Source organism: Myxine glutinosa, unplaced genomic scaffold (genome assembly GCF_964187855.1).
Source record: "Myxine glutinosa unplaced genomic scaffold, kmMyxGlut1.1 SCAFFOLD_1688, whole genome shotgun sequence".
In the NCBI taxonomy this organism is placed as follows: Eukaryota; Metazoa; Chordata; class Myxini; order Myxiniformes; family Myxinidae; genus Myxine; species Myxine glutinosa.
The window spans coordinates 85,001-97,488 of record NW_027617783.1 but is presented as its reverse complement, the minus strand read 5'-3'; the positions used below and the strand labels follow the sequence as shown (position 1 = coordinate 97,488).

Sequence of the window (12,488 nt, the reverse complement as noted above, 5' to 3'; positions counted from 1 at the left end):
CAAATGTCACACACGTCTATGCCCGTGGGTTTCCCACGGGTGCCTCACTAATTCTTTCCATATTACGTCTGCTGCATCTGCATATTACATAAAAACGGCAGAATTTTCATTTTCCCAGCCCCCAGTCTTATTGTCCCACAATATTCTCTCTTTCCAATCTGATATTCCCGTTTCTCATCACAATATCTCCTCCATTCCTCTATTTTATTTTCTCACATTAATCCACGCATGCACGTGTGTGTTAAGGGGCTTCTCAAAGCTACATGGCCCTGCAGCCTGAAACAGATTACATGGTTTAGTGCTTCATTACCTTCGCAAAAGCGGAAGGTTATGTTTTGATCGCTGTGTATTTATTTGTATGTCTGTGTGTGTGTATGTTAATCGCATAACTCAAAAAGTATTCAACCGAATTGCATGAAATTTGGTGGGATGATTGGTTATTATACGGGACACATTTGATTAGATTTTGGGAAACAGATTTGCTCAAATTCTGACTATTTTTAACTCGATCGTATTTCACTCAAAGTTATGAGCGACTGAAGAAGAAGATGTCCATCCAGGACGTCATCACTATAACGCGATCTCCCGCGATCATTTCAACCTCCAAAAAAATTATAATTGCAGATTTGACAATAGATGAGGCATATTAACAAACGAATGAAACAGATTTGCTCAAATTCTGACTATTTTTAACTCGATCGTATTTCACTCAAAGTTATGCGCGACTGAAGAAGAAGATGTCCATCCAGGACGTCATCACTATAACGCAATCTCCCGCGATCATTTCAACCTCAAAAAAAATTATAATTGCAGATTTGTCAAGAGATGAGGCATATTAACAAACGAATGAAACAGATTTGCTCAAATTCTGACTATTTTTAACTCGATCGTATTTCACTCAAAGTTATGAGCGACTGAAGAAGAGGATGTCCATCCAAGACGTCATCACTATAACGCGATCTCCCGCAATCATTTCAACCTCAAATGAAATTCAAATTGCAGATTTGTCAATCGGGGAGGCATATTAACAGACGAATGAAACAGATTTGCTCAAATTCTGATTTTTAAAAATCGATCGCATTTCACATAAAGTTTCACATCGCATACACTCCCATGCCAAGTACAGAACAGTAGCTGCGGCGAAGGTATGCGCTCTACCGAGTGCCCGGATTCTAGTTTGTTTTTGTTTTTTTGTTCCACTGGACAGCCAGCATTGTCGATGCTCCACGAGAGGCTCCAAGTGCTCCTGGGATGCGCATTGTGCTTGATCCAGAGGCAAGAAAGCGCACAGCTGGTGGGCCAGAAGGGCCGCCCCCCAAAAAGCACTGGTTTGACAAGTGAGCTCATGAGTTTTCTTTCTTGTTTGTTCAGTTGGCATCATCCATCCCCCAAAGGTGCCAGTGCCATAACTTTTTTGTCCATTTGAGCTATTGTCATCTAATTTTCAGCAAAGCTTTATTATGACAATATGGAGAAGGAAAATTAATAATTTTTCACATAAAATCTATTTTCTTCCATTTGACCTTAAATTTTAATAATGTGCATTATGGGCCACTGAATTGGTTCGCCAATCAAAAGCGCAAAGCTGATTTTTTTTTTTTTTTTTTTTTTTTTTTAATAAATATAGATCCAAAGGCCAAGGTTGTGTAGAATCACCAATTTTCACCCGATTGACCTGAAAGTTATAGAATTTGCATATCGGATCATTGAATTGGTTCACCAATCAAAAGCTAGAAGCTGATTTTTTTTTTTTTAGATCCAAAGGTAAAGGTTGCGTAAAATCACCAATTTTCACCCGATTGACCTGAAATTTTAAGAATTTGCATATTGGGTCACAGAATTGGTTCACCTATCAAACGCTGGAAGCTGATTTTATTTATTTATTTATTTATTTATTTTAGCTCTAAAGCTCAAAGGGTTAAGGCTGCATAAAATCATCAATTTTCATTTTGTATTTTTAGCATATGGAAGAAGACGTCTGAATACAAATGGACTCGGACGGGTTTTGCATTTTCAGATGCTTTCTAGTTAGATTTTGATGTCACGAGGTTAAAGGTCAGAGGTCATGTTAGGTAGATATACTGTTACTGGGATAACTTGTGAACCAGTGATGGGATTTCGACCAAAGTTAGTACAGGTATATATGACGCATAGATTAACTGATTTAATTTTGGGGTCAAGAGGTCAAAGGCAGAGTCTGTAATCGATTTTCGTTCCCGCAATAACTTAAGAACGGCTGAAGGGATACAAGTCAAACTTGGTGCAGGTATGTACAAAAATGTAAAGATGAACATATTAGATTTTGGCGCCAGGAGGTCAAAGGTTTGACAAGTGAGCGGTATTGACAAGTGAGCGGTTAAGTAAAGATCCTGTTACCGAGCTAAATTGTGAACCAGTGATGGGATTTTGACCAAACTTGGTATAAGTATATATTATGATGAAACAATGAACCGATTAGATTTCTGCATCAAAAATCAAAGGCCAGAGGTCATGTCCAGTAAAGATGTGATAGAAACAGCTGAAAGGATTTGAATCAAACTTAGTACAAGTATGTATAATGATGTAATGATGTGGGCGGAGGCATATTGGTCGACATCTCGACGTCAGATTGCCGTTCTAGTTACTTTTGTTCTGACTATATATAGCTCAACGGATCTTTGGTAAGCACTCACAAAAGGTAACCACCAAAATATTGATGACATATAAATATAGGCCATGGAAGTGTTTGTGGATGTGCAGGTGCATGTCGGGTTGCCTTTGCAAGTATCTACCTTTGTAACCCGATCTTTCTTCCTACATATAAACCCACCCGACAGCAACCGGCAGGGATATGATGGCCAAGCCAAGCTGCCGTACTTTCGCAAAATACATGGAGACACAAAACTTGAGATCCGTAGGGTGCCTACAGAGCTAAACACCATCAGCAAACTGAACGACCATTTCAGCAAGTTTGGAACCATTGTGAATATTCAGGTGGGGATGGAATGTGTATCGGACAATGAACCCATCAATTGTGAGTGTTAACAAGCTGTGTATGCTACTCTTTTACTTTAAAGAATGTGGAACTCATTTGAGGAGAACATGATGATGCAATTGTTTGCAGAACAAAGTTTTCAAAGGCAGAATTCTATCCAGAATATTTAAAGTTGGAGGTTGTTTGATGTGCATTACACAGTTAGTTTAGAATTTGTTATACCGCCGTCATAATGCAGAATACGAGTGTATATGTTGTGGTTTTCAATACGAAGTTTAATTGTACACATCATTGCTCTCTCTCTCTCTCATGCACAGATTTATCCCATCTCGTCTTTAGTTGTCATACTCTTCCTCTCGTCCATGGTACATTTAATCTTGTGGTGAGGCAGTTGCTGAGAAACAACTTGCCTTCACCTTCTGGAAGGCAAATCCAACTGAAAGCAATCTCAGTTTTTTTTCCACAAAGCTCGAGACAAGTGTGTCTACCATCAAGAGAGCAAGGAAACAATATCTCTCTACTCTCAAGACCGAACTCTCAAACCTGAATCCCTCCTTCAAATCCTGGTGGTGTCTGGTCAAATCTGTTTCTGGTGGTTGTTCCCCCTCCATCTCCTCCCTTACCTCAAACAGCTACACAGCTGACACCGCACTTGAAAAAGCCGAAGGCCTCAACTCTGTTTGCCTCAAAATATTGTGTCCCACACCTATCACTGTCTTTACCCACCTTATCAAGTCACACCCAGCTGCTCCTGGAATCCTGTGTCCTTCTCTCCCATCAAGGTGGAGAAGTTTCTGTCAAACCTCGACTCTGATTCTGCAACTGGACCAGACGGCATCAGCCCACGGGTCCTAAAATCCTGCTCTGCCGTTCTATCTCACCCTCTCTCTGTTCTCTTCACCCTCTTTTGCTCAAGGTCATCTGCCATCTGCTTGTAAATCAGCCAACATTACTGCTTTACAAAAGGTGTAAAAACAGATCCTTGCAACTATAGACCAATCGGCCTGCTCCTAATAATCAGCAAGGTCATGGAATCTATCATTGCTTCGGATATTAAATCCTGCTTCTTCTCCAATGGCTTGATCTCTGATCATCAATTTGGATTCAGACCAGGTCACTGTACTCTAGAGATGCTGCTTCTACTGTCTCAGCAATGGATGGAGGTACTCAATGTCAAACAGGAACTCAGAGCTGTCTCCCTTGACATATCTCATGCCTTTGATACTGTCTAGCATCTGCCCTGCTCACCAAACTCTCCTCCTATGGTATCCATGGAAACCTCCACGCATGGCTTGCAGAATTCCTCTCTGGTCACAGTCAAAGTGTGGCCCTGAATGGAATTCTCTCATCTTCCCTTCCTGTCCAGGCTAGAGTTCCTCAAGGCAGTGTTCTGGGCCCTTGCTTTTTCTGGTCTTCATCAATGATCTCTCCGACTCTCTGGAAAATCCTCTCTATCTCTTTGCTGATGACTCCACTCTCTGCCGCTCCAAACTGTAACAAGTGGAACAAACAAGTGGAACATGTCTTTCAATCCTGACAAATCTCACACTCTCACTATGTCTCTCCGAAAAGGCCGTCTGGATAACCCTCCCATCTACTTTCTCAACAATCCTCTTGAAGAAGTTTTGTCACTTAAGCTTTTGGGTCTCGTTATCCGCCATGATCTTTCCTGGGAAAACCACATTTCCAAATTGGTCTCCAAAGCCTCTTGCCAACTGGGTATCCTCTGTCGTACAATCCTTTCTGGGCATTTCTGAGCTCCTCACCACATACAAGGCTTTCATCCGCAGCTCTATGGAATACTGCTTTCCCCCTCTGGGCTGGTGCACCTGCCTCACACCTAGCTCGGCTTCACACTGTAGAACCCAAGGCTTTTAGAATCATTGTTATCTCCCGCGATAAAGCTGATTCCGAGGGCCTTTCTCTCTCACCGCAGGCATGTTGGTGGACTTTCTGTCTTCTACCGACTCCTCTCTGGCCTTGCACCCCCTGCTCTGTCTGTGCTTTGTCCCCAAAATATACTTGCAGGATGCACAAGATCTGCGAGCAACCCTCTTTTGGTGAAAGTGCCAAAATCAAGACTCTCTGCTCGCCTTCACTCTTTCATTCCTCTTTTTCCCATCACCTTCACTCCTTCATTCCTTTTTTCTCCAGCCTCTGGAACAAACTCCCACAATCTCTTGAATTCCACTCCTCCCGAACAGGTCTTCAAAACAGCTGTTTACCACCATCTCTTGTCTGCACAACCACCCCCCATCCAAAAGTTTGATCTTTTCTACCCCCGTTAATCCACCCCAAATCCACCTCCTTCAAATATCCGTTTTTTTTCCTGAAATCCCTAGCAGTGTCCATCTTGTTTATCCCATGTAACCGTCCCAGCCCTGTCCCTTCCACAGATCTCCTGATGTCCCTGTTCTCTGCTGTTGTGTTTACCTCTCTCTCTCTCCCCCTCTTGTTTCCCGCTCCCTTTATAATATGTTTTATGTGTTAGCTCTTCCACGAGCCTCGACTGAGTATAGAAAAAAATAAAATTGCATGATTTCAATGTTTTCTGGCACGACTTTCTACAGCACTGTCTGTCCTTCACCTGAATGGTTGGGGGAATAGATTTACTAATAAACCGTTCGTTACGCCTGTAGCACCGTATATTACACACAATATTGTTTGATGTTTTGGCATGGTTTTGGTGAATGATGTGTAAACGATTATCCCCTTTTTTCTCCTCTGTTACTGTGTTTCCCCTCCTTTGCAGGTAGCATTTGGTGGAGATCGTGAGGGTGCCCTAATCCAGTTCACAAGTCATGAGGAGGCACGGAAAGCAATAGCCAGCACTGAGGCTGTGCTGAACAACCGCTTCATCCGTGTGTTTTGGCACCGAGAAAACAATGGATCAGCAATTCATGGCATGTACAACAAGGTGTGTGCTGTTGTGTGATAAAACCTATCTGAGGATGCATCCATAAAGATGCACTAATCTCCATACGGTTTAGGCATGCATGGCTGTGAGTTGCACCCCCCTCACCCCCTACTCCATCTCAAAAAAAAAGAATTGCCCACTTTTTTGCTTTTGTTCTATTCAGTCGATTCAGTTTTCTTTGAACTTACCCTGAAAGCTCATCTCCTTTGCCCTCAGAGCTTTCTGGCTTTACCCAGTCATTTCTCTGGCAAACCGTCGGTAAAGGAACGACTCGGACCCATTGCTCCTCCAGAAGTGTCTTCGGCCCCATCACTCGCCGTGGTACACAACGACTTTGGAGGAAGCGCGAGCCAAATTCCAGCACAAGTATGTTGAAACAACTCATTCCCCTGACTGGATTCCTTCCATTAGAGTTGTAATTCCATCCCGATTCTTGGTCTTGGTTTGTAGCACAGGTTGGGAGGTCACGGTCTTTCCTTCAATTCCAGGTGGTGTCAACAACAGCTGGAGTGACCAAAACCGTTTACAACCCAGCTGCATTCAAGATCATCCAAAAGCCACCGTTAAAGATCGTAGAAGCGAAGGAGGTTCTCAAAAAGAAACCGGTACGTGGAGTGGAGCAAATTTGGTGGTGGGGTGCAGCAAACAGGATGGGGCAGAATGTAACGATTGGGGGATTGCAAGGATCCTTGTTATGGAGCACTTTTTTCGGAATGATGTGGGGGACGCATGTTGGCTGCACGGAAGTTTGTGTTGATAAATGTCCTCGATAATTATGCATTTCACTTTGACAATATCCCAAAAAAAGTCTTCATGTTAAAACTATCTTCCTCACCCCTCATCCCCCAAACCTCTGCCTCCTTCAATTCCCCATCCTTTTTCCAATCTTTTTGTTCTCCTGGCATGTAGCTTCAGCAAGACGTGTGGAAGAAGAAACAAGCCTTCCTCGAGAAGCAAATAGAGACGCAAAAGGTTAGTTAGCTTGAAAAGCGTAATGGAGGACTAGCAGGGAATTCAAATGGCATCGTGTCAGTATTTTTCTGTTGTTCGGACTGCTCACTTTTAAACAGTGTAATATCAAACCGCTAAACTATGCATGTCGTTCTTGAAGCATTTTCTTCAGGCGAAAGGATTTGTGCTGCACATATTGATCTGACCTGAAGTCGTACAATACGTAGCCTCCACCACTAACCTCTCCATGCTTGTAGATGTTGATTTCCAAATTGGAAAAGGCAAAGCCAGAGGAGCGACTGGAACTGAGGAAGACTTTAAAGGTGGTGGCAGAGAATATTGTGAAGTTGGGAGATGAGCAGAAGTCTTCACCGACTACCCCGACATTTCCAGTGGTTCCTGCCACGCTCCGCGCCCGTACCAGATCAGAGGTAAGGACCATTGACCCTGTGGGGGGGGGGGGGGGGGGGGGGTTTTCCCTAGACTTCGAGTGCATGATACAAGTTTGTGTGTGGTTTGAGTTGCTGACGTGCGCATAAGACAAGGTACCCTGTCATATGACTTTGTGCAGAAATCCACGAAGCTTGGTAGTTATAGTCACCCCGTGGCAAGAAGATGCGAGAGCAGTAACAATTTTGGCCCAGCCCCATGGGGCAGATCAAAAGAAAAAATACCAAAAAGTACAATTATTGATACTTTTTATGAAACATTGTACATGTAATCAACATTGGGGTAAGCATGAAATATGTATCGAGTTTTTGGATATGACCGACAGTGGAGCCAAATTGACATTGGGTCATTCCTGGTGAAACTTTTGCAATCTTTCAACTTTGCTTGAGCTGGGATGTCTGAGGATTTGCGATGGCGTGTGCCATCGAGTTTGCTCCAGTCTCCATCTGTTTCCAAAAACGTGTTTTTTAATATGCGTATTGATTATATAGAACACGACCCTATCTTTTCACAGAGGAGTTACTTCGTATTGTGGCCTTTTATTTTGTGATCCATGTTTGTTCGTCTTCCAGTGTGGTGCCCACTGGAAGCCTATTGTTCTTGTGAGCATTATTATTCTCACACATTTTGTGGAGACTATTCCGAGAAAACCGTAATAGGCTAGCTCGACTAAACTTTAGCCCAGTATAGATACCGATGTAACTTAGTGCATCATGAATTTTGTTTTTGCAATTTTGACTTACATTGGCTGCCATTGCCTATGATGTCATAAACTTTAAACATCTTCTTCTTCAGAACCGTTGAACGGATCAACGCTAAATTTTACAAATATGATCGCATATCCGATGGGGGGAAATATTTGCAAACTCTGACATCATCAGTTATGTGGCTTGGCCACTATCTTGAATTTAAGCAAAAAAAAATAAATTAACCTTTTCCGGGGTACCACTTAACGGATCAATGTGAAATGTCATATATATGATCAACTACTGGTGTGGGAAAAATATTCGTAAACTATGACGTCGTTAGTCACGTGATATGGCGGCCCACTTGGTTTTAAGGAAAAGTTTTAAACATCCGTTTCTCCAGAACTGCTGTACGGATCAATACTACATTTCATATGTATGATCAACTCCCCATGAGGAAAAATGTTTCTAAACAATGACATCATCAGTCACGTGGTATGTAGGCCATCTTGGATTTAAGGAAAACTTATTTGAAAATCCCCATGTCCAAAACCACTCAACGGTTTAATCCAAAACTTCACACGTATGTTGACTACACATGAGGAATTTTTTTTGCAAACTATGACATTATCAGTCACATGGTATGTATGGTGGCCATCTTGGATTTAAGGGAAAAAAATTGAAAATCTATCTGCAGAACCGCTTAACCGATCCAAACCAAAATTTGCAGATATGATCGAATACCCATGAGGAAAATTGTATTGAAAATGACGTCATCAGTCATGTGGTATGGTGGCCATTTTGCCTGGAAGCCTATCATCACTGCTCACAGTTCTAGTTTTATTTGTGGTTTTTGTTGGTCGAACTTATCTTGGATTAAATTCCCGCACAGTTTTTTCCACTTTTTGATGAGCCAGAACAGTGATGTGAATTTCCTCTTGTCTCGTTTCAGACACAGAGGGAGCTGCTGGACATGGAGTTGGATATCCACAACAAGGCACAAGCTGGAGAGGACACGACAGATCTAAGGAAGAGACTACATCGCCTCCAATTGGAGGTAACGGCACCAAGCATGCTAGCACAGCTGATAAATCTTCCATTGAGCGGTTTATTTGGATATTTCTCCGATTATGGAGACCTCATGGAGTGGGTCTCAGTGTTCGGCTGGCCGTCCATCCGTACGTGTACGTACTCCCGTTAACATTTTACTTGAACATCATCTCACAAACTACCTGACAGATTATAGACCAAATTTGGAATGATGCACCAGAACAGCAAGGTCTCTAGGTCTCACCACTACGCCAGCTTTCCCAAAGAATTCCGTTTTATTCTGAAACGAAAAAAATCATACATAAACGATATTAGTTCATACAAGCAGTATATAAATATTGAGCAATAAAGCTTACAGAAACGACCACGAAATATGCCAAATGGTTAAAACGTTGCAGAGAGGTATTTTATAACAGGATAATAACCTACCAAGTGTTCATACCTGCAGAATGAGCAAATACTCCAGGGAAAGCATTGCAACGAAAACGGACATTGCAACGCTTCGAAGCAAAACACCACATTGTGGCAGACAGAAAAAGAAAATGTTACCAAATGCGGATGTTGTTGGTGTTGTCGTCGTTGTTCCCAAAAATAACACTTCTCCTACCTACACGCCCTCTTCGCCTTTCTTCAGCATCCACTCTGCACTACGCTCTTTTTTTGTGAAGTTGATTTCCGTTAAACATGAGTGATAAATGTCCTGCTAATGAGCCTGTGGACAAAACGGCATGTGAACAATCCCAGGAAGAATCACAGTACTGACGATCATGTAGACTGTAGAGAGTCGTTAGGGGAGGTGGAACCTGCTCCATCCTACTCCTCCTTGCATTAGGCCGCTCTCCCCACAATTTTCCCTCCCACACCACCTCGACAAGCTCCATCCATGACCATGTCAGTGAGTACTGTACATTACCTTACATGTTGCTTTTTTGTTTTTACCTCCGCTACCCAAGGTAGCGATTTCACCCCTGTCTGTTTCACCTGTCCTGTTTCACCCCTGGAGGTTATGTTTTCACCCCTGTCTGTTTGTTACTTGCAAAATCGAAGATTTTTCAAGTATTTATTTATTTTTATTTTTTTTGTATACTGAATCGAGGCTCGTGAAAGAGCTAATTGGTTGGTTTTGTGTGTTATTGTCTGTCTGTCTGTGTCAGTCGCCTACATGTCACAAATTTTAAAACAATCTTTATGAAACTTAACCAAATGGTGGAGTTTGTCATAATGAAGAAGCTGATTGATTTTGAGGTCAAATGGTCAACAACTTTGCCAGATTTCTAAAATCCTCGATTCTCATCCGATTGACTTGAAATTTGAAGAGAATTTGCATACCAGGTCACCGAGTTCAACCACCAATTATTTGTGAGGTCAAAAGGATGCTCTATTGAGTGCCATTCTACTTTGTTCTCTTTTGCCAAGTGTCGCTCTGAGTGATTTTTCTTGATTTTGTCTGTTTGTCTATCTGTTTATCGCTCGTCTTCAGGTCATAATACCAAACCCATCATCATGAAACTTTACTAAGTAATAGAAGTACAATATTCACAAAATGAGAAGCCTATTTATTTTGAGGTCAAAGGTCAACGGTCATCTTGAGGTCACATTTGTAAAATCCTCATTTTTTTCATCCGATTGATTTGAAAGTTCAATGGCATTTGCATATTGAGTCACTGAATTCAACCACCAATTATTTTGAGGTCAACATAGGCCAAAAGGTCAAGAGCCAAAGGGTCAACAACTTAAGGTGGAATTTCTAAAATCCTCAATTTTCATCCGATTGACTTGAAATTTGAACAGGGGTTGCATATGCGGTCACATACAACCACCAATTATTTTGAGGTCTAAAAGTGAAAAGGTCAACATAGGCCAAATTTCTAATATCGCCAAGTTTTATCTGATTGACGACAATTAAAGAGGATTTGCATATCAGATAACTGAATTCAACCACCAATTATTTTTTAAGTCAACATTTTTGAAGCTGAAAGTCAACAACTTATTTTAGGGATTTCACACGTATCGTACTAAGCAAGACGTATTTATTTTTGCTTGGCTGTCTGTGAACAAGATATCTCCAAATGTTCTGGACGGATTTGGTGGACGGGTTGTGGATGTGACACGGACAAAATGATTAGATTTGGTGAAGATCCAGATGTGGATCAGAGAATTTTTTAGTGATTCTTCACCATTGGGACATCGGGCCAAAAATGATACATAGCAGGATATCTCAAAAAGTTGTGGATGGATTTGGACGTAACTTTGTGGACAGGTGGGAGTCTGACAAGGACGATTCAATTCGATTTTGGTGAAGATCTGAATATGGATTTGGATATGAGAATTATTTAATTTTTTAAGTGATCCTTCACCATGGAGAGATAGGGCTAAAACCAACATATAGCATGATATCTCAAAAGGTTATGGACGTATTCGGACGAAACCTGGTGGACAGGTTAAGTGTGGGTGACGAGGAAGAATTGATTCAACTTTGGTGAAGATTAGAATCGGGATCAGAGAATTTTATCAATGAATCTTCACCATTGAGTGATAGGGCTAAAAACTATTTATAGCCTGATATTTCAAAGTTGTGGATGAGTTGGTTGGGCAACAAGAACAAGAACAAAAACAAGAACAAGAACAAAAACAAAAACAAGAACAAGAACAAAAAAAAACAAGAACAAAAACTTTTGACTTGGGACACTTAAAATGTTATTTTCATTCAATTAAATGGGGAAATCGTTTCCAACAACATCGCAGTTTTTAGGGACGCATTAACGACGTAAGAGAATCTCCCGCGATGAAGCTAACTCCAAGGGCCTTTCACTCACTCACCGCAGGCAGGTTGGTGGTCTTTCCGTCTTCTACCGACTCCTCTCTGGCCTTGCCCCCCAGCCCTCTCTGGGCTCTGTCCCCCAAATATTCCTACAGGTCGCACAAGATCTGCCTGCAACCCTCTTATGGTTAAACTGCCAAAATCAAGACTTTCTGCTCACCTTCACTCCTTCATTCCTCTTTTCTCCCGCCTCTGGAACAAACTCCTTCACTCTCTTCAATCCCACTCCACTCTCCAGGTCTTTAAAACAGCTGTTCACCACCATCTCTTATCCTCCCCCATCCAAAACCTTGATCTTTTCTACCCCCGCTAATTTCGGTCCCCTTGTGTTTTATACTTCTCCCACCCCACCCCCCCCCCCCCTTCCCACGCCTCCTGCCCCCAAGCCCTCTCCCTCCCACACTTCTCCCTGCTCTCAAATGTTGTGGTTGTGTGCTTCCCCTTCTCTCCCCATCTTGTCTTCCGCTCCCTCTTTTTGTATATTTTGTTTGTCTGGTTGATTTGTTTGTGAAATAAATGTTAGCTCTTTCACGAGCCTCGATTCAGTATACAAAAAAAAAGCAGATTTGATTGTGGTTCAGGTCCAGATCCAGATCCGACGCATCGGTGAAATACAATACATAAACTGTTCAGCCTGGC

General features: G+C 42.0%; 1 protein-coding gene across 1 annotated transcript in view; it reads left to right on the top strand.

Moving 5' to 3' along the window:
* The first annotated feature begins 228 nt into the window (after positions 1–228).
* LOC137437788 (RNA-binding protein 26) overlaps positions 229–12,488 on the top strand; it is a 30,875-nt gene continuing 18,615 nt past the window's right edge. Inside the window, exons 1-9 of the mRNA XM_078769208.1 lie at positions 229–298; positions 1,208–1,337; positions 2,817–2,973; positions 5,727–5,891; positions 6,108–6,257; positions 6,380–6,496; positions 6,801–6,863; positions 7,100–7,273; positions 8,931–9,035. Coding sequence (XP_078625334.1) covers positions 229–298; positions 1,208–1,337; positions 2,817–2,973; positions 5,727–5,891; positions 6,108–6,257; positions 6,380–6,496; positions 6,801–6,863; positions 7,100–7,273; positions 8,931–9,035 — 1,131 coding nt within the window. The remainder of the gene's footprint in view (positions 299–1,207; positions 1,338–2,816; positions 2,974–5,726; positions 5,892–6,107; positions 6,258–6,379; positions 6,497–6,800; positions 6,864–7,099; positions 7,274–8,930; positions 9,036–12,488) is intronic.